The following is a 26016-nucleotide window of genomic DNA, read 5'->3' as shown; positions in this document are numbered from 1 at the left end:
CGCTGAATCAGGCCGAGTTCTTGCGGCGCCACGCAGCAGCCACAGTGGCAAACGCCGCGCGCCTGTTGCGCGCCTCCCACGACACAGCACTAGCCACCAGCTGCTTGTCGCAACGGCAGGAGCAGCAGAAGCCGCAACAGCAGCAACCAGTGGCGCTCATGAGCTAGCTGCCGCAGCTGGCGATGCATGGTGGAGCGCCCGCATAGACGCGTCGACGTCGTACGGCGGCGGCACGTTCGTAGTCGTCCGGCCTCCACTCCACCCTACATTCACTGGTGGGCGATAGCGCGCACGTGTCCCCAGGTGTGAATTAGGCTCCTATTGGGCCATTTTCATCAACTGTGCAATTCATCACTTGAGCGCCTTTTGATTCAGTCTGCTTCTCAGTAGTCCGCGCCGCAGTTTTCCTGAGCATTCTGTCCCTGGCCTTTTTTCCACGTTTCATCAATAGATCGATGTACCAACCTAGCTTACACTCACAGGCATGATTTCTCGCAACACGCGTTATGTTACAAATGTTAGCAATCACAGCTGCAGTGGCAGCACGAGATGAGGATGCTGGAGGGGTGTGGCATGGAACAGATTGGGGCAGTGGTACAGGGTGGGGTGGTGAAACGGCAGTCTACAGTGGGTGCGATGGTACATGCATGCGGGCTTCCCCACATGGAATTTGAAATTGAAATCTGTTAGAGTTTCTCAAATCAAACATATTCATTTGTGGTGTTAAGCAGCAGGGCGGTTAGCAGTAGTGTTGGGCGCTACTTGGCGGTGGCGGCGATGGCGTCCTTGCTGTGCTCCGCTGACCCCTGCGCCGACAGAGGCGTCTGCCGCCGGGGGCCACTAGCAGGCTGTGTATCCTTGCTGTGAATCAACTCGGTGCCGCTGGTCAGCCGCCGCACCTTGATGCGATGCTGCCCGGCGGGGGAGGCGTCTTCGGCCTGCAGCATGGCAGGGTGGCGCATGGGGCGCCGCAAGGGAATAAGCCGCTACCCAGTGACTGGCCACCTCCCTCCCATGCCACGCATGCCAGCCTGCGATCGCCACATGCAACCCCTGCACGCAAGGGCGGCCCCATGGACCAGTGCGCCTGCTCACCCCGCTGGCGCCTGCCTCCCCCTCCTCCTGGCTGTCCCCCGTGTCCAGCGATCCAAAGGAGTGCCAGGTGGGCGAGCCCTTGAGCTGGCTGCCGGCGGCGGCCTCGCCGCCTGCGTGCCCTGCCTGGTAGGCGGGCTGGGCGGCGGGCTGTACCGCAGCCACGTGGCGGTACGCCTCCTCCAGTTGCCTCCACCGCTGCGCCACGCTGCCCGTCAGGCCCACGCTGAGGCGCACCAAGCCGGCGCCGATGCCTGCGGGGCAGGGCCGGGTGGTGGGGTGGTAGGGTGGTGCCAGGTCAGACAGGAGAGCCAACCCCAAGACGTTTGTGCAGGGCAAGCCCAACCAAGCACAGGAGAGGTGAGGCGAGGAGGCATCCATCAAATGCACTTGGCAACGCCAGCAGCGGCAGTCAAGCAGTGGACGCCAGCAGCAGCAGCAGCCACTGGGCCCACTCGGCCCCCGCCCACGCGCCTGCCCGAGCCAGCTCCTCCTCGCTCAGCTCGCTGCTGGTGCTGGCAGCGCTGGCAGACATGAGGGTGTCAAAGTAGCCCAGGGACACAGCCAGCAGGCCTGTGGCAGGGTGGGGAGGCAACACGGCGCCTGGTGCGTGAAGAGTGCGGTGGTGGTGGAAGTGCTGGACCCGCCAGCGTTTTTGCTGCAGCGGAAGGAAGCAGGTCGCAGCCGGCTGCGGGGCTGGCGGCTGGCCAGGCCCGCGGGCCTCACCAAAGCCGTGCAGGTTCTGCAGCCGCTCCATGAACCGCTTGGCGCCGTGCAGGCTGCCCAGCTCCAGCGTCAGCATGCCGCCGGCGCCGTACCCTGCGCCAGGGCAGGGGCTCGGCGAGGCAGGCGTTTGCCAGAGGGGCGTGTGGCGGGCTGGTGCAGGCCCAGGGCGTGCAGGCAGCGGCGCGCTGCCGGATCCGAGCTCGTGATGCACGACAGCAGAGCTTGGGAGCGGTGGGAAGGGAGTCCCCTGTGTGAGCTGCGGGCGGCGCGGGCGTGCCTGGGTTGGCCAGCCTCTTCATGAGCCCGTGCTGCGGGTGGGTGGGCAGGGCCGGGTACACCACCCTGGCACCCAGCGCCGCCAGCCGCTCTGCATAGTGCTGGGCACGGGCGCTGTGCTCCCTCATCCTCAGCGCCAGGTGCGGGATCCTCAGGGACAGCTCACTGGCGACCTTGGGGTCCATGGTGGGGCCTGCGACGAGGCAAAGAGCGGGAGGGGGCTTGCTTGGGTTTGGAGTTTATTATTCTATTTTATTGCCAATTAGTGCTCACATGCACCCGCTCAACCAAACCCACCCAGCAGCATGAGCGGCCCCATGCGCAGATCCATGAGGCTGTTGATGAAGTTGCCGTCGGCGGCACACACAGCGCCGGCGATGATGTCTGCACATGGGGTGAGGCAGGGACGTGGGCCGGATCACGGCGATGCGACAGGGAGCTCAACTGCAACGCGCCACAGTGGAGGCTTGCTGCAACAAAGCTGATCCCGCAGCAGCAGCAGCAGCAGGATGGCTGACAGCCATCCCAGCTTGCCTGATGCGCCCGAAATGAACTTGGTCAGGCTGTGCACCACCACATCCGCTCCCAGCCTGCACTCAAAGAGTCAAACCTACCAGTCGCCAGGTGGTGGCGGTCCGAGCAGCCGCCGCAGCGTCTGGACACTTCGTGCCCCGCCAGGCAACACCAGGCTGGCACAGCCACTCACCGCAGCGGCGACAGGATGACGGGGGTGAAGGTGTTGTCGACGACCAGCTTGAGGCGCGCGGCGTGCGCCAGCTCAGCCAGGCGCGGCACGTCGGCCAGCACCAGGGTGGGGTTGCTGAGGGACTCGGTGTAGAGCACGCGCGTCCTGCAGGGCGGCAGGGTGGCGGCAGGCGTGTGCAGGCGGCGGGCGTGGATCCAGTGTGGGGCAGAAAGAGCCGGGGAGTGCCACAACCGCATCATGCCGGTGGCTGCCTTGCCGCCGCGCCGCTGCTCAGCCACCACGCAACCACCCTCACTTGTCTGTGATGGCAGCTTGCACCGCCGCCAGGTCGGCAATATCCACAAAGGTGGTGCGGATGCCGCACTTGGCGGGCAGGAAGTCCTGAGGGCACGGGCAAGGTGGTGCGGGTGGGCTATGCGTCTGTACTGCGTGTGTGGACGGGCGAGGTCGCGTTTGCTGTGTTGTGCGCCAGGTGGACGTGCCTCACCTTGCAAAGGGCGAAGGTGCCGCCGTACACGGCATTGCTGCACACGATGTGGTCCCCGGAGTTGCACAAGGCCAGCAAGGTGGCGGAGATGGCGGCCATCCCGCTGGCGCAGCAGTAGGAGGCGGCGGCGCCTTCCAGCGCCGCCAGCTGGCGGCCCAGGTACCGCACGGTGGGGTTGAAGGAGCGTCCGTACCTGCAGAGGGAAGGGTGCTAAGCAGATGTCAGCAGAGTCCCAAGGCGGCGCAAGAGGTGAGCGAGCAGGGAGGACACCCGGGTGATCGCTTGGCGCTCACAGGTAGCAGCCGCCGCTCGGGCCCTTCTCTCCCGCAAAGATTTGGGGTAGCGTGTCGGCTTCCAGCACTGCACACAGGCCAGGGTTCCTTGTGATGGCCGCAAAAGCTGGGGAGAGCAGCAGGCAGCACTCTGTGCCAGCTAGAAGCGCCTGCGGTTGACTGCTGGCGCCCGTTGGTGTCGGTGCGCCGGCGCCGCCACCACTGCCAGCAGTTTCGGCAACGCACGCTCTCGGCATGCAGAGATTTGAAACGCTCGCCTGTGAAGGTTGTGGACACCTCAATGCCTGCAAGTAACACGTGTGCGGAGTGTCGGCAAAATGACAACCGCCCCGCCTGGCCCCGGGCCCTCGCAATACTCGCTGCAAGCATTCCGGGACTCACCCGCATTCACCCCGCCCCATTCTCCAAACTCCCTGCGACTGTCCGCAAGACGGGCCGCCGGGTCCTCCTCTTCCAGCGCGTGGTGCATGGTCAGGCTGTCGTTTGAATGCGACATGGTTGCAAAGAGGGTGCTTGCGAGTCCGCGAGCGCAGCTTTTGAATCTGGCGCTTGCTGGCGCCTCGCTGACAGGGCGCCATCTGGCTCTTGCTGACGCCGCCGCCGCCACGGGGCCTTGCATGGGCAGGGTGTGAGGACGAAAACGCCCCCTGCACCCCAATTTCCATCCTCAAAGTGCTCAACATACCTACCAAGTTCACCTTTAGGAGGGTGGCCAGTGGCGACGCCGTCGGCGTGGCACAATTGAACTTTCAAACCGACAGTGCTAGCCTTCGCACTCCTGCGCAGCCCTGGCTGGCCAGCAACTTCAAGCGAGAACTGGTTGCATGGTAAGACAGATGAGACTTGGAAACAATACTCAGCTAGGAAACAGCGCGAGAGAGGAAAACATTGAACAAGGCAGCTTGCATAACAAAGAGCGCACACATTGTTGCTGGCTAAGCCAAAGGAAAGTCGGGTCAGGTCAGGGTCAAGGGTTGGGTTCAACTAAATGCCACTGCGACAGCAGCGGAGGCGGCTGACGAGAGCGTCAGGGGCCGCTGCTAGTTTGCCAGTAATCAGTCAGCCGGCCAGTCACTCGGCGGCGGCGTCAGCACCTGGCAGTGCCCAATGTAGGCGGCCAGCGGCGGCATGCGCGCCTGCAGCTGCAGCAGCGCCGCCTGCAGCTGCTGGGCACCCGCCGCTGTCTCGCACTCCACTGCACAGCAGTACGGGGAGCAATGCGGGCCACTGAGCGGGCAGCCAGCCACCACACAGCCTACTGCACCATCGGTCGGTGGCTGATGAACCTCTCAGGCTGCCAACAGGCAGGACTGCATGCCTCCTGCCCCGCTACTGCGCCACCACCGCTTGCAGCTCGCCTGACAGGAAGGAGAAGGGCGGGCGGGGCGCCTTCAAGACGTCAGCCAGCGCGCGCGGCAACACGTTGGCGCTGCGCACGATGTGGCGGCGCAGCGGCTGCTGCGCCACCAGGCTGCACGATGGAGGGAAGGGCAGGCGGGGCGAGGCCAGCAGCTTTCGAGCTCCATGCAACCACCCAGCCGCTCCGTCCACCACCTCCACCTCCTGATCCCAACCAAATCCCACCTATCCCATGGTTGGGTGACGCAGGCATTGGTCCCGGCAGATCAGCCCCCCCCAAGCAGCAACAGCGCAGCAGGCCGGGGCGCCCCGCCTACCTGAGGTGCGCCCCACGCGCCCCCACCAGCTCCAGGTCAGCAACCGTGCTGCTCCACCGTACCGCAGGCACCCACATCGGCTCCCGCGCACAGATGTACAGCACGCACTGCGGCGGGGTGGCAGCGGGGTGGCGGCACGGTGTGTGATGGGCGAGGCGGCTGCCAAGCGCAGGCGCAAGCTGCCAACACAAACATGCCTCTGCCCATCGAACAACCCACACACAACAGTACAGCACCACCTCTACATGCTGACACCCCGCCCGCGCTTCCTGCGGCGCACACGCACACACACACACACACACACACAAACAAACCTTGGTTGTGAGCACCACGAAGCAGCTGCGCTCCGCCAGCGGCGTGCACAGCACAAAGGCGCCGTGGCGCGCGGGCGGCGCGGCCTGCTGCAGGCGCAGCGCGCCGCCGCCGCCGCGGGCGCCGGCCGCCGCGGCACGCTGCGCCTGCCGCGCCAGGCTGGCACGCTCAAGCTCTGTCAGCAGCCACCTCCCCATCGCCTCGGCCCAGCTGTAGGGCTCCAGGGGCTGGGTGGCATGCACGTACCTGCAGGCACATGGGGCAGGCAAGGTGGCGGGACACGACGGAGGCGAGCGGGCACGCTGCCCGTGCCTGTGGCGGTGGAGCGCTGAGCTGCGGCAGCACCCCATCCTCGCCTCGCCCACAACCTCAGGCAGGTGGCTGCCACGGTGCCACCAGCCCTGCACGCCCGCGCGCACCTGGGCGGGCGCACCCATCCCACGTTGCTGCTGCCCGCCACCGCGCGGCGGATGCTGTCTGCGGTGGAGGCCAGCATCTCGAGCAGTGAGGCCAGCGGCAGCACCACCACGCCGATTGCGCCGCGCGTGATGCCCGACAAAAGCCCCACCATGCCGTCTGCAGGGGTGGGGGTGGGTGGGCATGGTGGCAACATGTGGGCGAGGGGAGGGGAGGCAAGGGGAGGGGAGGAGGGGAGGGCAGAGGGCAGCAAGGAAGGAGGCAAGGGCAGCAGGGCCGGACACGAGCTGGCAGCCCGCACCCGCTCCCTCCCCCGTCACCCTTCCGGGGCTCACCCTCATCCAGGCCTCGGATGGGCTCCGCCGCCAGCCCCACCACACCCAGCAGCACCGCGCCCAGCACGCCGCCAGCCCCGCCGGGCTGAGGGCCGTCAAAGTCGCCGTCTCGCGGCGAGAAGATGACAGCCACCCCGCCGCCGTCGCCCGCCACCGAGCCGGCAGCCGGGCCGGCCTCGCCGGCCGCGCTCAGCGCGCCGGCGCCGGCGCCGCCGCCCCCCACGCCCGCCTGCTGCTCCCAGCGCAGGCGGCGGCGGGAGGGGCCGCCCGCCCAGGCGTCCTGGGGGTGCAGCCGGTCCAGGCCCAGAGCTGTGATGGCCTTGCGTGCCGCCGTGGAGCCCTTGGTGGCGGCATTGGACAGAGCAAACACCACATTCTGCAGCCAGGGGGGCGGTGCAACGCCTCGGCGGCAATGGCCAACACGCCATGGGGGCCTATGAGGCCAGCAAATTGAGGAACTGGTCATGACGTGCTGCTGCCTGCCTGCCTGCCTGCCTGCATGCCTGCCTGCCACCTCAAGCTGGCCGCGTGGCACCCACGCGGCAGAGCAGCCCAGCTCTCACCTGGAACAGGCCCCGCACGCCCGACCCCACGCCCGCGATGAACTGGCGCGGGCCGCGCTGCCTGGCGCTCTCCACCAGCCCTGCGCCCAAGCCAAGCAGCCACAGCCAGCAGGGCAGCTTGCAGCGTTGCTGGGTGCGCTGCTGAGGGGCAAGGGCTGGCGGCGCAGGGCTGCCGCAGGGCAACTGTATGATAGGTCAGCATGAAGGCATGCAGGGGGGCCACCCAGCTGCCACCCATCTGCTGCAGCCGCGCGGCGCTTGCCCCTGCGGATGCGGCCGCGGCTGCGCGGAGCAGCAGGCTGGCGCGGCTCACCTGCTGCGGGGGAGGCCAGGAAGGACCAGACCCCCAGGCCCAGGTGGTGGAAGAGGCGGACTGGGTCGCCAAACACGCTGGCGCTGCCCACAACCTTGTACAGCTCGGGCAGCAGGGCGCGGGTGTAGTGGCGCTGCAAGAAGGGAGCAGCGGACGGGGGATGGGGGGCGAGTGGGACGGGGGAGGCGGGCCAGTGAGGCCGGGCTGCGGGTGTCCGGCAGGGCGGGAGGGTGCACACGCAGGCAGGCCTGTGCCAAGCAGGCGACCGGTCCCGGCACCCGGCCCCTGCATGGCGAGGCGGGGAGGCCCTGACGGCATGCCCCCACGTGCCTGCAGCAGCTGCGCCAGCGCCGAGGTGCCCATCAGAGGGTTGCGCAGCTCGAGGGCGGCCAGGCGCAGCCGCGCGTCCTCCACGTCGGCCAGGGACAGCATGCGCTGCAGGGCCAGCAGGCGGGGGTGGCCTGCAGGGCGGGGCGCAGGGTGGGGAGGCCAGAGGGATGGGTCAGGCGGGTGTGAGCGCAGCGGTGGCAGGTGGCGGCGGGGGTGGTGGTGGAGGGCAGGATGGTGGCCGGCTGATGGAGCCCCTCGCTGAGTTTGGGGGAGGGAGAGGGCTGGCCAGGCAGGGCGCGCCTGGGTCGGGCTGGAAGGGAGCTGGCAGGAAGGTGATGGAGAGCTCCAGGGTAGCTATGCGCAGTACATCGATGTACACCTTCTGCTCGGCTGGAGCCAGCAGGGCCGCGCCGCGCCCGCTCAGCAGCGCCTGCACAGCAGGGGGCGAGGTGTGCGTGTGTATGTGGTGGTGGTGAGGTGCGACCAGCAGCGCACACGGGTGCGGCAACAGGTGCAGAGGCGCCGTGGATTGGTGATGCTTGCACCCCTGCCATCGCCCTCCTCCCCCTGCCACCACGCAACCAGCAGACCAGCCCACCTCCAGCTCGGGGCTCAGCTGCGGCAGCCGGGCCGCCGCAGACGCCACCGCCCCCAGGCCTGCGCTGGCCGGCAGGAGGAAGGCGGGGGGCGCATCCGGCCCCGCCACGCCGCCCTCGTCGCCGCCGCCGCCGCCGCTGCCACCGCTGCCGGACCTGTGTCCGGCGCCGGCGCCGGCGCCGCGGGCCGCGGCCGAGGCTGCCGCGGCAGCGGCCGCCTCCAGCCCAGCCACCGTGCCCGCCACAAACTCCGCCAGCTGCAGGGCATGCTGCTGCTCCACATACACAGCCACAGGCGCCAGCTGCAGGTCCGCCTGCTCGATGCACAGCACGCCCGCGGGGCGGCGCTGCCACAGCGCCAGGCGCGCCACCAGGGCGGGCCTGCGCTGCACATCCACGGCCGCCGCCACCGTGGATGTCAGCCTGCTGATGGGGGCTGGAATCTGCAGGGTGACGGGCAGGGCCACCCAGGGGCTGGGATTGTCCAGCTGCGAGGCGCAGGGGCGCAGGGGCAGGGCAGGAGAGCAAGAGTCAGGCCGGAAATGCGGTACAGAAGCGGGACCCCAAGCGCCGCCGCCGCGAGGCGATGCCCCGAGCCGGCAGCACGCCCCGAGGTGCCACTTCCTCAGGCCCCTACCCATCCCACCCACCCCACCCATTCCACCCACCTGCAGGCGCCGCAGCTCCAGGTCCAGCACCAAATGGGCAGCTGTGCCCGCCATCGTGGCGCGCAGCCCGCCCGCTTGCAGGTAAGCCATCTCCCGGCTGGGGGCCACCAGGGACACGCCCAGGGAGGCCAGCTCGGCACACACCTCCCACAGCAGGCCTGCGGCGGAGGAAGCAGGGAGCCGGCGTCGGGGTCAGCGGTGTGTGTGGGCACCGCTGAAGGCGGGGAGGGTGGCGCACATTTCGCAGCCGACCAGGTGCATGCCAGCAGGCCTGGGCCCAGCAGGTGATGGGGAGGAGAGGCGCCGTCAGCACGGCCCCAGGGGGCCGCCTGCTGCATTGCCACATAAGCAGTGAGCTGCGGGTTTGCTCACCAGACACCTTGGCGCCCTTTTTGCCCTGCTGCTGCGCGCCGCCCAGCGTGGGCAGAGACCAGGCGTCCCAGGGGCCACGCGGCGGCCAGCTGGGGCGCCGCGCGCTGCCGCCCTCCCCCTCGGCGCCGCCGGCCGCGCCAGCCGCCGTCATCTCCTCCAGCAGGCTGCGGCAGGAGGGAAGAGGGCGCTCAATTGGTTGCAACAAGTGCAGAGAAAAAAGGGGAGAGCCTCAGCCGCCCGTTGATCTTTGCCTTGCCAGAAACCATGCCCTTCCCAACTCTATCTGCGCCAGCCAGTGCTCCAACCCTCGCCCACCGCCCACCCGCCCACCTGTGCCGCTGCGTGTCCAGCACGGTGAGCACGCGGGTAGGCCCCTCTGTGCGCACCAGCACCCGCACCCGCCGCTGCGGCTCGCCGCGCTTGGTCGGTACCGCCAGCACCACATCCTGGCCCACCTGCACCGCGCCGGGCCGGCCACCGCCGGCGATGATGGGTGGGGAGGGAAAACAAATGTGAGGGGCCGAGGAGGCCGCGCGTGCAGCGCGCCCGTGGTGCTGCCCTCAGCTGCCTCGGCAGAAACAACGGTATCAACGGTAACGTCAGTACATTATCAGCAGTACCAGTACCTTGTCCAGGTCGAATGTGCCCAGGGTGCGCGCCCCCGGCAGCTCCAGCACCAGCCGGTGCGGCAGGCTGGGCTCGTCCCAGGCGTAGGTGAGCGAGCAGTAGGGGCGCAGCACATCCTGCTGCTCCCGCACCCTGCGGGGAAGGGCGCCGCACATACACACTTAGTGAATGGGGGGTCGTCGGAAGGGAGGCGGGAGTGCAATAAATGCATGTGAGCGTGACAGCGGAGCCGGGAGCTGAGGAGGCGGCGTTGAGCCCACACCCCGCAACACACCCAGGCGTCCACCCCTCCCTGCCACGCCACGCCACGCCACGACCGTGCTCACTTGTGCTGCCGCGCATGCAGCGTCTCCAGCGAGCAGTTCTCGATGCGGTAGGGCGCGAAGCCGGCGGGGTGGTGGCTGAGCGTGACGCGCAGCACGCCCGAGGCGGCGCTTGCGGCCAAGTCCACCCGCACCAGCATCGTCACGCCGCGGTCGCGGTGCCTGCATGGACAGCGGCAGCAGGCCGGGACTCAACTGTTGGCAGGAGTGGCAGCATCTCGGGAGGCCGGCCATGGGGCTGCTTGCGTGCTGGCTCGGCGTGCCTTCCTGCCCACTAACACACACACACACACGCACACAACCACACACACACACACACGCAAACAACCACACACAACCCACCTGATCTTGATGAACATGTCACCCGGAGAGTCCAGCTCAAAGCCGCCACTCCACAGCCACCCCGCCTCCTGCACCCGCACGCACAGGCGCAGCGGGCGCAGCGCGTCCGACCAGCGCAGTGAGCGCGAGGCGCCAGCCCCAAGCTCCCGCTCATGGAGCGTTCCCTGCTCGCAAGGGGTGGGGGTGGAGGGCGTGTGCACACATGTGCAATAAATGGGGAGGCAATCTGAATACCTTGGCTGGTCCTTTGGCGCTGTGGCGCGTGCATGGCAGCAGAAACACAACTTAAAAAACGGAAACCACAGCAGCGTGTCTGAGTCTGGCGCTGGCACATGACAAGCCACACCGCAGACCAGCGGCATGGCACGGCGGCACCGCCCACCTGCTGCTTGTACTGGATGGGCACGTCCAGCGTGTTGATGAGCAGGTAGCGCGGCAGCAGGTACAGCGCCAGAGCGCCCTGGCTGCCGGGAACCTGGCTGGCAGTCACTGCAGGGCGGGCGGGCGCGGAGGCGGCGAATCAGCGGGGCGGCGCAGCAAGCTGCGTGCATCCATGCAAGGCTCCAGCGGCAGCCGCGGTACCGTGCTGCACCAGCCTGCGCGGACACCAAGCAGTCCCAGCCACCCTCCACCTGCGCAGACACGGCGCGCGCAGCGCAGCACAGCACAGCACAGCACAGCGCAGCGCAGCACACCCACCCGACATCATGTATGCGGCACGGGCGGCGGGGATGGAGGCTGTGGGGGGCAGGAGCGGGGAGGGCACGGTGACCACCGCCGCGCCGCCCAGCCCATCCAACTCCACCGGATCCGACCAGTAGGTGCGCCCAGCGGGCGCCTGGCACTGCAGGAGCAGCAGGGCGGGCGGGGAGCAGAGCGGGGACATGTGGCAAGACCTTTGGGGGGGAGCGGGAGGGCATGGGACGTGGGAAGCGGCTTGCGGGATGTTCCCGGCACCACGAGTGGCGCACGCAGCAGACAGGCAGGCAGGGCGGTGCGGGGCGGGCAGGGCGCACCTGCGTGGCCCGGATCTGCAGGCGCAGGCGGTGGCGGTGAGGCTGCAGGCCGCCCTGGATGCTGGGCCACCTGCGCAGCGGGCAGGAGGGGCGCAGGAGCAGGGGGCGACGTCACATACGTCTGGCGGCCAGAGCCGGGGCCACCTCCTGCTGCCCCTCCCGCCACCTCTCCCACAGACGTTCAGCCTGCCGCGCCTGCAACTACGCTGTTCGGGCAGAGCAGAGCGGGGAGGTCCAGCCCGGCAGCAGCCCATCCCGACCCGCATGGCGCCTGGGGCTTGCCTGGAGGGCGTCTCAAAGGCGGGCGTTGCCTCCATGCTGTCTGCGATGCCCCTGGCCCGCGACACCGTGCGCTTCAGGCCCAGCACCTGGCGGGAGTCGCCTGAGCGGGAGGCGGTGCCGGCGCCGGCGCTGCCGCCGCCCTCCAGAATCTCAGACAGGCCCGCGATGTCTGTGGCGGAGGCGCCGCGGCTGGCGTTGATGACTGCAGGGGCGACGGGAAAAGGGAGGAGGGAGGCAGGGGAGGCTGTATGGAAGCAGGCGTGGCGAGTGGAGCACCGGACGCAGCGCAAAGGTTTCTTAAGGGCGGGCGGCATAGGGCCAAGCGCTCACCAGAAGGGGCTGTGCTGGTTGGTGTGCTGAGTGCGCTTTGTATGCCCTCCCGTGACACAGCGCGCAGCCCCGCCGTTGGCAGCGTCCGCTGCTGCAGCGGCGACTGGCTGGCGCTCTTGGTCCCCGCCCCGCCCTGGCCCGGACCCTGGCCGGGCAGCTCCAGCGGTGGCAGCCACGACTCAGGCACCTGCGGGGGGCAGGGGCAAACCGGTTGCAACTGTCGGCCAAGGCTGACCCTAGCGGCAGACATCACACCCTTTGATTTCACCATGATGAACCAAACACACACACACACACTTCACAGAGCCCCTCGCCACCACCCCAGCCCAGGCCAGTCACTCACCCCCCACCCCCACCCACCCCAGCCCCTCACCTCATCCTCCACCAGCCGCTGGTAGGTGGCGTCGCTGCGCTCCCCAAACAGCAGCGCGCCGTCGGCCCCGCTCTGGCGCAGCGACACCGGCACCCCGGTGCAGTTGAACACCCACAGCGTGCAGCCCAGCAGCAGCTTGTGGGAGCCGGTGGCCGTGTCCAGGGAGTGGCGCACAAACACTTGCACCTCAGACTTACTGTGCCCCACCTCCTGCGGGCACACGAGGGGCGGCAGGGCGAGGAGGCGGGCACAGCTCAGGCTGCAGGCCAGCCAGGTTGGTGCCACACTGGCGGGATGCACGGCAGGTGCGCCACAACCCTTGCGGGCGCATGAATCGCCTGTGGCAGCAGGGCGACAGGCGAGGCGTCCTGCACACGTTGCGGCCACTTGCCTGCAGCAGGACCTCCGTGTCAGGTGCCAGCAGCTCCCTTCCGCCGGTACCGCCTGGCCCCGCGCCCGACAGGCCAAAAGCGCCACCGCCGCTGCCGGCATCGCCGCCGCCGGCTGCCATGGCGGAGAGGGGTGCGGGGGTGATGGGGGACGAGGGGTGGTAGCCCAGCGCGCGCAGCGTGAGGCTCTCAACATGCGCAGCGTCCACAGCGTGCAGAGCGGCGTGCTGGTTGGGCTGCAGGTGCAGGCGGTGCCCCTGGCCCCACGCCGACAGGGACACATCCAGCGGCACCGGCAGCGCGTTGTGTAGCGTCAGCGGTGCGGACAGAAGCACCTCCCAGCTGCCAAAGCCGGCAGACGCCAGTGCCGCCGCTGCTGCTGACCCATTGGCGGCGGTGGCGGTGGTGCTGCTGCCGGTGCTGCCACTCAGCCGTGTAGCGCCCATGCACAGCAGCACCGGCGGCTGGTGCTCCGCGGTCGACATGCAGGCCAGCTGGCGGGCGGCCCTGCTGCGCCCTTCCAGCGTGCCGCCGCCACGGCCGCCGCCGCCGCCGGCTCCTCCCTCTGCTCCCGCTGCCTGGCGCAGCAGCGACTGCAGCGGCACCGCGGCGCTCCACTCGTATGGATGCCAGGGAGCAGCAACTGGTGGCGCTCGCTGGCCTGCCGACTGCGGCCCCTGCCTCCCCGCATCCACATGCTCACTGCTGTGGCGGGCCGGCGAGGCCAGCCCAGCCGTGGAGTAGAGCAGCGGGCTGGAGGGAAGGCGCTGCGCCGGCAGCAGGCCCGCTGGCGGCGGCGCTGCTGCGCCGGCGGCGACCGGCTGGTTGCCCGCGACCAATGCCGCTGCCGCAGCCAGGCTGTCTGATGCCAGCGCCGGTATCCTGCTGCCAAGCGCCACGGTAGTGTCGCCGGGCTGCCAGGTGGCCGCCGTCTGCAGCGCGGCGGCTGCCGGCAGCGGCGGCCGCTGCGGCGGCGGCTGCTGCTGCGCCTGCGGCGGCTGAGCTGCGGTGCCCGGTCCCACGGCGGGGCGCAGGCACAGCAGGCCGGTGTGCGCGCGCAGCGCGGGCAGCCACATGGCGCCACCCGGGCGCAGCGTGCCCAGCGCCTGAGGCTCCATCACCAGCCCCATGGGCGTCTGCACCCCGATGTCGAGCGCCAGCAGCGTGGTGTTGCGCAGCTGCGGCAGGAGCAGCACAGGGCCACAGACACACAAGCGCGTGAGCAACACATGGCAAGGCAGCTGCCTTGTGCCCCTGCAAACAACCCAATAGCTAGACCCAGCCACCTCAACCTTCTAGCAGCGCCAGCCTGCGGCAGCCTTCCTCACCAGCACCCCGGAGTGAAGCGTGAGTGTGTAGCCGCCGTGCCGCGCCGCCACCATGTCACACAGCACCCCTGGGCAGGCGGTGGCGCAGCCCTCGCAGCCGCTGAAGCAGCCGCGGTCGAGGTGGAGCGGGCCGCACACCTCCTGCTGCTCCGCCAGCCGGAAGTAGAGGAGGGGGCGGGACTGGCGGGGCGCCATGCCGCCGCCGCCCAGGGCACCGAAGCTGGGCGCGCGGCGGGGCGTGCCGGGCGCCGCGCCCAGACCCGCAAGCCCCAGCCGGCTGCTGCTGTGGTGGAGGTCGGCGCAGAAGCTGGCGCGCGGCCGGGCCACGCCCTGGACGGGGCAGGGAGCGCCGACGTGCACGCCCTGATGCTGTGCGGCGCCGCTGCCTCCAGCCGCCACCACTGGCAGCACCGCTCTCGCTCCTGGCCTGACCACGAGCTCGGGGAGGCCGGAGGGCACCCGCGACGCCCGCCTGCTCCCGCCCGCCGCCGCTGCCGTGCTGTCCCCCGCGCTGCCGCTGTCAAAGGAAGAGGAGGTGCTGCCGCCGGGGCAGGCGCCTCCCAGGCTGCTGCCGTCGCCGTCGTCCGCCGCCAGCCACAGCTCCAGCGCGCTGCCGGTCTCGTTGTGCAGCCAGAAGGCGGCGCTGTGTGCGGCGCTGCCGCAGGCCGCCTCCAGCCGCTCTCCCAGGGCTGATGGGTCTGCCGCCACTGCTGCCGCAGCCTGCACCACGCCTCCTGCCATCACAGCCGCCTCCAGGGCCGCCTGCGTGACCGTCACCTCCAGCCCGTGGGTGGAGGAGAGGGTCAGGCGCTGGTGCTGGGTGGGCGGCGGAGGCGAGGAGGTGGGGGCCGCGAACTGGAGCCTGCAGGCCATGGCCGCCCAGGGAGGCGTGGAAAACCAGGAGCGGCTGAGGCATGAGGTACAAGAAGGAAGCTCCGGCCAACAGATGCCAGCCCGATGCTCGCAATCAGGCACAGCGCTGGACTGCTGCCAGGCAGCAGCCCTCTGCCAGGCCCCCCACCAGCTGGCTCCCCCGCCTGCCTGCCCGCCTGCCAGCTCACCTGCAGTGCCACGGCTCCACCAGCGGCTCCCACCCCGCCTTCACCGCGCTGAACGCCGCCACCTGCACTTCGCTCTTCACCGTGCCCTCCAGGCTGCCCTGCCCCATGTCGTGAACGTCGGCTGCACAGGGAGGGCAAGCCAGGTTGAGCGAGGCAGGCTGGGAACGATCGTCAGGTATACGTGCAGGAAGTGAAAACAGGCAGGCAGGCCAGCCAGGACCAAGGCGTGCATACAGCAGGCGGAAAACAGCAGGCGCAGGCACCATTAGGTTGCACAGCCGATGCTGCTGCGGGGCCTGGGAGCGGGCCGCACCTGTGATGGCGGCCGCCGCCAGCTCCAACAGCGGCGCCGGCTCCGCCAGCAGACGGTGCTGTCCCGCAGGCCCCGCCTCTGCCACATCCTCCCGGCTCAGCAGGCTCAGCAGCAGCGCCGCCTTCTGCACATTCAGCTTCAGGGTGAGCTGGCGGGGCAGGGCGCCCGCTGAGCCCGCTGGGCCCGCTGCGCTGCCGCCCTGCACATCGCGAAGACGACAGCAAGTCAACCCAACGGCGCGCAAGCTGAGGGCTGCCCTTGCACCATGCATTGCCGAGCGCCACCAGGGAACGCACGACTGCCAGCCATCCGCTCACCCTGTCGCCAGCAACCTCAAACTCGCCGCCGCCCAGGCTGCCCGCCAGCCCCTCTGCCAGAGCGCGGGCGTGCCCAGCCAGCGCTGCCGCCGCACACAAGTTGCGGGGGTGGGCCCACAGCGAGGCGTGCGCCAGGCTGGCTCCAACGGACACCTGGTGGGCGGGGCCCAGCAGCACGCTGCCGTCGGCGGTGGTAGCAGCCGGCTGCAGCTGGCGCTGCTGCTGCTGGGACACGAGGCTGAGCTCCAGCCGGTGCAGGCCCAGCAACGAGTCCTGAAGCGGCAGCGCCAGGGCGGGGGGCAGGCCGGACGAGCCGCCGCCACCATCCCCGGCTGCCACCGAGTCCGGCACCACCCCAACCGCCAGCAGCAGGCCGGGGACCAGCAGCTTGAGCTGGCTGCTGCCCTCGGCGCCCTGGCTGGCCTCCACTCGCAGCTGGGCCTGCAGGGTGCAGGCAGGCAGCAGGCCCTGGCCGGAACCAAGGCTGCCGCTGCCGCTGCCGGCACCGCCCTGCGGCGCCGCCTCCTGCTGCTCGGCATCGGCCAACAGCTCGACCAGCAGCGCCCGCAGGTGCAGCCGCAGCGCCAGGCCCTGCCGCTGCACCTGCTCCTCCTGCTCTGTCGGCGACTGCTTGGCGGCGCCGCTGGTTGGCGCCGGCAGCAGTCGCCGATGGCCCAGCGGGCTGGCTGCCCGCGCCTCGGCGGAGGCGGTGTACTGCCTCTGCGCTTCCTGCGCCAGCACGGCATACGTGTGCAGGCACTGTGCGGCATCCTCCCAGCCAGCCGCATGCACACGCAGCGCCATCGAATCAATCTCCACAACCGCCTGCCCCAGCCGCTCCGCCAGCTGCACTGCCACAACCGTGCCGATGGCGGCGCCTCCGCTGCCGCTCAGCCGCTTGCTGCTGGAGCCCAGCCCGTTGGCTGCTCCTTCCCCTGCCACCCCGGCGGCAGTGCTGCTGACGCTGGCAGTCAGGCTGGCAGCATCCGCAGCGGCGTCTGTCGGTGCGGTTTGGCCATGCAGCAGCAGGAGCAGGCGGCAGCTGTAGTCTTCACTGCCCAGCACCAGCGGCAGCGGCAGGGAAAGAGGGCTGTGGCCCAACGTGGGCGACTGGGAGCCTGCACAGCCAGCAGCAATGGGTGCGCGGGGGCAAGCACCACGCATGGAGGTGAGTCCAAAGCCAGGGGGCAGGGTAGGGGTAACAGGCTCCCTGACACAGCTCAGCAACCCAACATGTGGCAGCCATCCACCTGCCCGCCCATCCCAGCAGCCCTCTGCCCTCCCTGCACCCAAGCACCTGGCTCCAGCTCCGAGGCCGCATCCTCAAACTCCGACTCTGCGAGGCTGAGGTAGCGGCTGGAGCCGTAGCTGGTGCGGGCCAGCTGGGCAGTGGCATCGTGGAACTCGTCCACAGACTCTGCGCAGGGTGGGGAGCAGCAGGGAATGGAGGGAATGGGGCACAGGAGGAGTGGGGTATGCAAGTGATGCAGATACAAGAGAGGTCAGCAGAGGGCAGGAGCCGGTCCAGACGCGATCACGAGGCTGTGTGCACGGGCAGAGCGGAGCAGCTGGAAGGGCCCGGCGCCTCACCTGCCAGCCCCAGGCCAGAGGACAGGTTGCGCCGCACGCCGCCCAAGGGCGCACCAATGCTGCTGAGTGGGCCCCTGCCTCGCTGGTAGAACACCTCCGCCCCGGGAGCCGCCGCTAAGGGCATGAACACGCGCGGGGAGGCGGCCTGCGGGCTGCCAGCGCCCAGCCCGCCGCGCTGGCTGCTGCAGGGCAGGAGACGAGGCAATCGGATGCAGCTGGTGAGTATCGCCAGCCAGCTGGGAGCTTTCAGGCAGGCGCCCAACACAGCGGAGCGAAGTAGCACAGAGAGAGCAGCCAGCGTGCCAGCCGTCTTGCCTGTCTCTGCGGAACGCGTCCCCAACGACCGTCGAGGCAAAGGCGAAAGGTGTGAGGCCCGGGTGGGTGTAGGACAGGCGGGGGTGCAGCACGTGCACAGCCAGCTGGCGCCAGCCGAGCTGAGCGTCGAGCGCCTGCTCCTGGCGAGCGCCCTCGCTGGCGGCCCCGCTGCCAGGGCTGCCGCTGCCGCCGCCGGGGCTGCCTCCAGGCCAACCAGGCGACTCCTGCTGCCCAGTGGAGCTGCCTGCTGGGGGGGAGGACGGCCCACCGCCATTTGCAAGGCTGCCGCCAGCTGAGCAGGCTGCCCAAAGGCCCTGCCACTCTAGTTTTAGGCAGCTGCTGCTGGGCGTTGCGCCCAGCAGGCTGAACCCAACACAGCCAACAGCCGCCTCCAGGCGCCACTGCGGGCTGGGAGCCGCTGCCTGGTGCGAGCCGCCGCCTGCTGCTGCAGCGCGCTGTGCCTCTGCCGCCGGCCCTATGCCCGCCTCTTGTTGACCCGATGCTGCGGCTTCTGCAGCAGCAGCAGCAGCCGCAGGTGTAGCCCCTGTAAGTCCGCCGCCCGCCGCTGCTGGCGCCCGCCGTGGCAACGACGGCATGTGTGCAAGCCGCTGCGGCGGCGCCGGCTGCTGCTGCTGCTCCGTGCCAGAAGTGGAAGTGATGACGCTTTCGGTGTCACCAGCAGAGCCGTCGGCAGCCTCCCTGCCCAGCACTGCCAGCTCATGCTGACACAGCTGCACCGCTGAAGTCAGCATGCTGAGCTGGCTCGGGTGCAGCCCAACGTCTATTGCCGCCACATCCACTCGATACAACAGCGCCACTGCCGCTGGCGTCGAGTGCGCTGCCTGCGAGGGCGGCCTCCCGCTTGAGGGCGTCACCGGGCTGCTCCCGCTGCTGCTGTGCCGCAGCCGCTGCTGGCTGCTGCTGGCCCGCCAACGCCTGCCTGCGCTGCTGCTGCTGCTGCCGCCTGCCTGTGGCGCGGCGCCGCCGCCAGCGGTGCATGCCACACGCAGGCTGGGCACCTGTAGCAGTGGCAGCATGGCATGGCGCGCATAGCCAACTGCTGCCACCGACACCGTCAGCTTGCCTGCTTCTAAAAGAACCTGCTCCTTCTGCTGCGGCCGCCGTCGCCGCTTCTGGCACGCCGGCTCGGCGCCGCCCGTTGCAGCTGCAGCAGCAGCCCACGGCACATCTCCCCAGCTCACGCTGCTGCCCGCGACAGTCTGTGGGCTGGCATCCCCGCTGCTGGTGCTAGCTGCCGCCGCGGACTCATCGCTGTCGCCAGCCTGTGACAGAGCGCCGAACGAAGGCGGCCCTGTCGGTGCCCACTCCTCTTCTGCAACTGCAGCTGCTGCCAGCCCGGCTGGGTCCAGAGGCATCTGGAGGTGCAGCAGCGGCACATCCACAGCCAGCAGGTCATGGTGCACTGAAAGAAAGTCGTGCGTGGCTGGAGGGATGCCGGCGCCGCCCAGGCCGGCCGCGCCGCCGCCTCTGTGGCCGCTGCCGCCGGCACCGCCCCCGGGGTGCAGGGCGGGCTGGTAACGCAGAACCAGGCGGCAGTCGGTCAGCTGGATGCTGGTGAGAAGCTGCTTGGCAGGAGCTTGCGGCGGCGATTGCGATGGCCGCGTCGACATTGCTGCTGCGCCCTGCCGCTGCTCTGCGCCAGCCGGTGGAGACACGAGCTGTGATGCCTCAGCTTGGGCGATCGCCGCAGCTGCCAGCTGCTGCTCGTCAGCATGGATGCTGCCTTGTGAGCTGCTGGCTCCTAGCTGGAAGTCCTCCAGCGCAGTTGCCCACTGCTCAAGAGAGCTGGGCTCTGGCAGCAGAGGAGGGCCTGCTCTCGCTGCTGCTGCTGCTGCTGCTGCTGCTGCTGCTTCTGAAGGCACTGCTGCCGGCGGCGCTTGAAGCCCATCCTCCTGTCGTGCTGCCGATGCCACCTGCTCCTGCTGCTGCTGCTGCTGCTGCTGCTGCTGTGCTGGGCTGCCGGCACCGTCCGACGCCGCTCCTGAGCCTGCAGCCAGCACTTCCGATGCTACCAGCTGCTGCTGCTGTTGCTCCTGGACGAGCGCCTCTCCCAGCGCAGCCAGCCGCAGCAGCAGCCCGTGGCCAATGAGCAGGTTGCTGGCGCTGACGGCGGTGCGGGTGGCGGCGGGACCGTCGTGCACCGTGACCCTGACCTGAGTGGCCTGCCGCTCGTGCAGCCTGCAGCCAGACAGTGGGCAGGGTGCTGTTTGCAGGTGCTCAGCACAGCAGCAAGCGCCTTTTCCCAGACGCCAGCACTTCCAGGGAAGATGCACAAACGTGCGTGCGTGGCGGCCACCTTGGCAATGCCAAGGGGATTCATAGAACGACATCAGTCGAGCTACAGATGTCAGAAGCCTGTGCTCACCTGGACAAGAAGCTGCCCGCCTCTCCAGCATACCCCTCAACTGTTAGGTCTTGCAGCTCGATGCGCGTCTCGCTGTGGGGGCCTCCACTGCGGACCCCGCCGCCGCCGCCGCTGAAGCTGGCGGTGTGTGAGACGGAGAGCCGGTCGATTGCCAGGAGGCGCGCGACGCGCGGCACGGGCGTGCCCCGCACCGGCGGCGGCAGCTGCGGCTGTGGCGTGTTGGGAGACAGGTCGTGGAGGAGCAGGCGGGAGGCGGACAGCTGCAGGGCAGGCAGATATGCCACAAGGGGGGGGGGGGGGTCAGATGGCTGGTGGAGAAAGAGGCACGCACATTTGGGGGTTGGCATTCGGTGTGGATCACAGCTCCGATGCCCTCCTAAAGCAGGGCGCCCCTGACACACAACCCTGCCCACGCTGCTCCACAGCCCTCGCACCTTGACAGCCAGGCCATCCAGCATGCTGTGCACGCTGAGGCTGGCCCCGGCGCATGCCACGCGTGCCTCCAGCGCCGCCACCGCCGCGCCTGCCGGCCCCGCTCCGCCGCTGCCGGGCCCAAGGCCGTCAGCAACGCAGCGCAAGTCCAAGAAAGCCAGCTGCAAGTCCAGAGCCAGCACTGGCACAGCAGGGCCACCAGCGGAGGGGGCAATGCCATCCAGCGGGCTGCCGCCAGTCGGAGACGCATCTGTCCCGCCAGGTGCACTGGCACTGCCAGGAGTGGTGGAGGCGCTCGCTGGCTGCGCATCCAGCGGGGCACTGGGGAGTGGTGGTGCTGCTGCTGCTGGGGCCGCTTGTGTCTGTGCCAGTGGCTGCTGCGCTGCTGCAGGCAGCGTCAGCGCATCGACCAGCAGCTGGACGACGGTGTGTGTGAGTGAGAGGGAGATGGGGTCAACCTGGAGGGCACACTGCACCTGAGGCAGCCCATAGTCCTGCGGGGAGGGAGACAAGGCCCGCCGGAACACCAGGCAGGTGAGAAGAGCCAGCACAAGGTGCTGAGCTCTGAACAACAAGCTTGGGCAAAGGGCACAGCAGCACCACACCAAGCAGGCAGCTAAGCCGGCCAGCTTACCTCTGCAATGCGATGAATCTTGAGCAGGCCCGCCAGGCGCAGCGGCTGCAGCACGGGCTGCCACTGCCTGCCAAAGCCGCCGCCATCAGCGCCGCCGCTGGGGCCGCCGGGCAGGCCGGGACTGGCACTCCTGCGGCCGCCGCCATCGCTGCCGCTTCCACCGCCGCTGCCGCTGCCACCGCTGCTTCTGCTGGGTAAGGTAACTGCCGCTGCCTGCAGGTCTGCTACTATTACCTCAAACTGCTGGTACAGCAGTCGCTGCTCCACCGCTGCCACCGCCGCTGCAGCATCCAGGCTGCTGCCGCTGGGACCGGCCCCAGGACTGGTGCCCACCACAGCAGCTGCCGCACCGCCCAGCCGCGCCGCCACCCGCCGCTGCTTGATCACAGCAGACAGGTGGGCCGCCGCCTCGGCAGCCGTCAGGGCGTGGTTGGGGGTCAGCTGGCGCTGCAGGCTCCGATGCGGCGGCCGGGCGGGGCTGGCCCCCTGCCCAGCCTGCTGCTGCTGCCGCTGTGCCGCCTGCTGCTGGGCGTCAATAGAATGCAGGGTGATGGGCCCCGTGCGCAGCGACACGCCTGGGGAGGCACAGTACTCACCCCCGCCCACCCACACCTCCACATCCAGCACCTGCAAGCGAGCCCATGGGGAAGCAGTGGATAAAAGGCACAGAGCTTGCGACGGCGGCAGCATGGCCAGCAAGCGTCCTCTTGGTCAGCCATCCAGCATGCAGCACGGGCTTCCAGCACCCAGGCTTCAGACAGCCTTGGGTTGTTGACATCTCCAGCGCTGAGCCTGCCCACCAAAGCCACACCCACCAAAGCCACACCCACCAAAGCCTGCCCACCAAAGCCACACCCACCAAAGCCACACCCACCAAAGCCTGCCCACCCAAGCCACACCCACCTTGACGAGCAGGTCCAGCGGCGGCCCCATCCGCGCCACCTCGCACGCCTTGATGGCACACCGCGCCTCGGCACCCAGCGCATTCAGCGCCGCAAGCTGGAGGCCGTGGAAGCTGGCCTGCAGGCGGGGCAGCACGGCGGCGGCAAAGGTGCTTGAGTGCAGCGCATGGAGTGATGCTACCGCATGGAAAACACCAGGCGACAGTGGCATGCCACCGAACAAATGACTTTGCTCGCTCTCCTCTCCACACCCTGCCCAAACAGCACACACCAGCAACATACACCGACAGCCACCCATTCCCACACGCACCGGAAGCGCCGGGGGCACGAGCGCCGCCAGCCGCTGCACGCACCGCGGCCGCAGCAGCAGCAGCAGCGGCTGCACCAGAATGTCCAGCTGGGGACGTCGCTCCTGGGGCAGCGGCTGGCCTGCCTCGCCTGCCGCCGCCGAGGGCGACGCTCCCGAGAAGGAGAGGCGCAGCAGCGGCGGGTGGCTGCTGCCGGGCGGGCTGGTAGTGCAGTTGGCGGCTGTGCTGCCGCGGGACAGCAGCCGGGATGATATGCCTGGGCCCTCGGAGCAGAGGTCATGCGCGGCCAGCCCAGCCAGCGACAGGCTGGCAGTGGCCTGGTCTGGCCGGAGCTGCGCCCCCAAGCGCAGCCGCTCTAGCTCTAGCGTGGCAATGGCACTGCCCCCTGGCCCGCGGCCAAGCTCGCTCGCTTGGCCGCCATGGGCCTGCTCGTTAGGCTGCTGCTGCTGTCCCTGGTCCTGCTGCTGCTGCTCTTGGGAGGATTCCGATGCCGCATGTGACGCAGGCGTTCCTGCCGCACCATCCAGCAGCAGGAGGGATGTGGAGCTGACGAGGCAGTCGAGGCTGAGGTGGAGGCCGGCGGCGCCGCCGCCAGCCCGCCCCGACGCTGCCGCCGCCGCCTGCTGCTCCTCTGGGTGGAAGTCCACAGCCTGGTAGAGCTCCTCCAGCTCAGCTTCTGTGGGCTCTGGAAGCGCCACCGCCGACCCGCCGCGGCCCTGCGGCAGCTCAGCGCATGGGGCAAACGGTTGGCTGGCCAGTCCTCCGCAGGGCACCCAGCCAGCAAAGGGTCAGCACAGCCAGCCATGGGCCCAACATAAGTTGGGTAGCAGTACCGGGTGGTACGGGAGGGGTGTGCAGTGCAGCACTACCATACCTCGCCAGCTGCGGAGTAGGGGAGGTACCGCAGGAAGCCGGCTGCCTTGGACAGGCCCCACGCCAGGTAGCCCCGCCGCCGCCCGCCGCCACTGCTGCCCGCGCTGCCGGCGCTCGCCAGCGGCACGCTGCTTGCGGCTGAGGAGGAGCCACCCAGCGAGGCCGCCCTGGAAGAGGGCCCTGCTGGTGGTGCTGCTGCTGCTGCTGTGGCGCCACCCAGCGTGGGCCCGCCCACCACAGAGGCTGGCAGCGGCTGCACCCTGCGCCGGGAGCGGCTTGCGGCGGCAGCCGCGTCTTCCATGGCAGCTCCCATGCCGCTGGCAGCCGCCAGCAAGGCGTCCAGCACACGCTGCGCCACGTGGCGACAGGTCAGCACGTCGTCCACGCTCAGGGCCCGCTCCAGCTGCTGCAGCTGCTCGTCGGCAGCCTCCTCGCGCTGCACCAGGCAAGTGCATGTGTGTGTGTGTGGGAATGTGGTGTGTGTGATTGCGAGCATGTGCTGGGGAGGGCGCAGGCTTGGTGGGCACTCTTCAGACCTCCAGCGCCTGCCCTCTGCACCACACAACCCATAGCTGGCTAGCACGGCTGGCCATGGCTGGCCGGCCGGGCCCTCTCACCGCCAGCGAGGCGGGCGCGCCCTCCAGGTGCTTGCGCTCGAGGAAGGCGCGGTACGCAGCCACGTACTGCCTGCGCAGCGCGGCACGCTCGGCGCCATCCCGCCACGCCACAGCGCCCTGCCGCCCGCCGCGCAGCTCGTGCAGCACGGCGTTGACGGCGTACTGCCACACCCGCCTGCGGTACAAGCAAGCAGCGGACCGTGGTACAGCCGATTACAGCAGTATGGTGGGGCGTTGGGGCTACTAGGGCAAGCCTGCCACAACCATGGGAGACGAAGAACCCGACCCAGACCATAACCACTCACCTCCACGGCACCGTGCGCGCCCCGGGCTGGCGCCAGCCTGTGGGGCAGTAGGCTGCGAACCTGTTGCGTGCGGCGCACCAGGCCAGCCGGTCAGCCAGCACCAGCATGTCTGCCGCCTGCCGGCCATCCAGGCTGAGCGGCAGGTGGTGGGTGACGGCGGCGGCGTGCGCCCGCATGCCGCCGTCTGCCGCCGACAGAGCCAGGGTGCTGTGGATGACGCAGTCTGTGGGGAGCAGCACATACGCCAGCTGCTGCTGCTGCTGCTGAGGCGCCAGCTGCAGCGCCGTCGCCGGAATCCCAGCAGCGGCAGCGCCCCCATCGGGAGACGCCGGCTGGCCGCCGGCGCTTGCCTCCTGCTGGTGCTGGCAGCTGCCGGCCGGGTCGGGGGCCGGGCTGGCGCCAGGCTGCCAGTAGAGCGCCAGTCCCTCGACGGCAAACTGCTTCTGGATGCTGCCACGTGCGACTGCCGAGCCGTGGGCCATCACACCAGCATCCTCGCTGAGCAGGAGCGAGGCGTGCTCTGCCTCCCCGGGCAGGCAGGTGTGCAGGCGGCGCAGCTGCACGCCCACGCAGGTGCCAGACTGAGGGTCCTGCACGTGGCAGGCGGCCCAGGGGTTGGCAGCACACGGTGATAAGGCCTAGGAGGCAGCGACGCACATCCAGCGTGACACCTCCCCCACGCCGGCCATTGTGGGCAGGACGCATGGCAGCCGGAGTGGCTGCCACACCAAAACAGAGTTGCGCATGCGCAGCCGCCAAACATCACCCACCGCACTCCGATGACCCGCCACCCCACCCTCCTACCCACCTCAAACTGAATGTGCACCCCGCTGACCGTCAGCTGCAGGCGGTTGACCAGCATGGCCACCACGTGCTGCATGAAGGAGGCCAGCACGCCGCCCTGGCGCCCCGCCGCGGCGGCAGCAGCGTCGGCGTCGGCGCCGCCGGCCGCGGACGCGGCAGCCAGCGCGGCCAGCTCCGCGGCCGCCAGCTCGGCTTGCTTGGCCAGCCAGGCGCGCTCGCCGGCGGGGCCCTCCTCTAGCTCCTCGTCCCGCCGCAGCACCACGCACAGGTGGACATCAGCCAGCTCCACAATGACGGGCGAGCGCAGCGAGCGCAGCGTCGCCCAGGGCACCTGCAGCCGGGTGGTATCGTGCAGCCGCGGTTGGAGAGAACCAGCTGTTGAAGCTCCGGCATGCACATGTGGCGGGCAGGCTGCCCGTCGCAAACATGCACCAGGGCAGGGCTGCACTGCGCTCCATCGCCGCCGCCACCGCACCTGCGCCTGTATCCTGCCAATGCGCCCGCTGCGCAGCGTGAAGGGCAGCTGCAGGTGTTCGAAGGCGTCGCAGCGCAGCGCCACATCCTCCAGGGTCAGGCCAGCGCGCCATGCTGCAGAGGCGGGGGAGCAGGGGGTGAGGAGAGGAAGGGCAGCAGCACAGAGAAGGCCTCCAGGCACCGGCGGCAGGTGGCGGCGGCAGCAGCAGCGGCGGAAACCCTGGGCGCACCGCTCCACAGGCTGACGCGCAGCTGCTCCCTGGAGATGTCGAGAATGCGTCCCAGGCTGTTGGCGAGCGTGTCGTGCAGCACGCGAGCAGCGAAGGTCTGCATTTCGGTGATACAAAGGGCCCGACGCCGCTGCGGCCACGTTTCAGTGATGTGAGCTGCGCATGCCGATTACTCCTTCTAAGCCTCTTGGGTTGCCGCCTGCGACGGCGAGTTCAACGGCGAGCGTCGCAAAAGGACTGGCGCCCGGGCCCTAGCAGCTCCGGGGCGCATGTTGGGACACTT

General features: G+C 69.5%; 2 protein-coding genes across 2 annotated transcripts; both read right to left on the bottom strand.

Moving 5' to 3' along the window:
• Positions 1 to 486: 486 nt before the first annotated feature.
• CHLNCDRAFT_35132 (hypothetical protein) lies at positions 487 to 4078 on the bottom strand (the record flags this gene model as incomplete). Its single annotated transcript, XM_005848243.1, has 13 exons — positions 487 to 938; positions 1096 to 1318; positions 1539 to 1665; positions 1819 to 1911; positions 2033 to 2287; positions 2392 to 2478; positions 2572 to 2684; positions 2801 to 2944; positions 3096 to 3181; positions 3288 to 3480; positions 3581 to 3647; positions 3838 to 3864; positions 3962 to 4078. 13 exons carry the CDS (start codon positions 4074 to 4076, stop codon positions 759 to 761), a joined length of 1710 nt encoding a protein of 569 aa, XP_005848305.1. The 3' UTR covers positions 487 to 758.
• Positions 4079 to 4909: 831 nt separating this feature from the next.
• CHLNCDRAFT_144950 (hypothetical protein) lies at positions 4910 to 25836 on the bottom strand (the record flags this gene model as incomplete). The annotated part of the gene is made up of 43 exons (XM_005848242.1): positions 4910 to 5051; positions 5257 to 5363; positions 5571 to 5814; positions 5988 to 6144; positions 6321 to 6696; positions 6884 to 6963; positions 7197 to 7329; positions 7435 to 7481; positions 7523 to 7631; positions 7894 to 7956; positions 8125 to 8610; positions 8791 to 8948; positions 9163 to 9326; positions 9493 to 9617; positions 9789 to 9921; positions 10116 to 10274; positions 10455 to 10618; positions 10837 to 10943; positions 11154 to 11298; positions 11471 to 11540; positions 11816 to 11954; positions 12083 to 12269; positions 12456 to 12665; positions 12832 to 14022; positions 14173 to 15034; positions 15234 to 15354; positions 15547 to 15745; positions 15864 to 16981; positions 17161 to 17280; positions 17454 to 17635; positions 17784 to 18012; positions 18145 to 19967; positions 20155 to 20414; positions 20589 to 21080; positions 21221 to 21847; positions 22124 to 22240; positions 22433 to 23146; positions 23305 to 23739; positions 23921 to 24095; positions 24226 to 24815; positions 25034 to 25360; positions 25505 to 25617; positions 25734 to 25836. The coding sequence occupies 43 exons, from the start codon at positions 25834 to 25836 to the stop codon at positions 4910 to 4912; spliced, it is 13503 nt and encodes a 4500-aa protein (XP_005848304.1).
• Between the last annotated feature and the right edge of the window lie 180 nt (positions 25837 to 26016).

This window comes from Chlorella variabilis (assembly GCF_000147415.1).
Source record: "Chlorella variabilis unplaced genomic scaffold CHLNCscaffold_8, whole genome shotgun sequence".
Lineage (NCBI taxonomy): Eukaryota > Viridiplantae > Chlorophyta > Trebouxiophyceae > Chlorellales > Chlorellaceae > Chlorella > Chlorella variabilis.
Note: the sequence above shows the minus strand (reverse complement) of the source record. Positions and strands in the feature narration are given on the sequence as shown.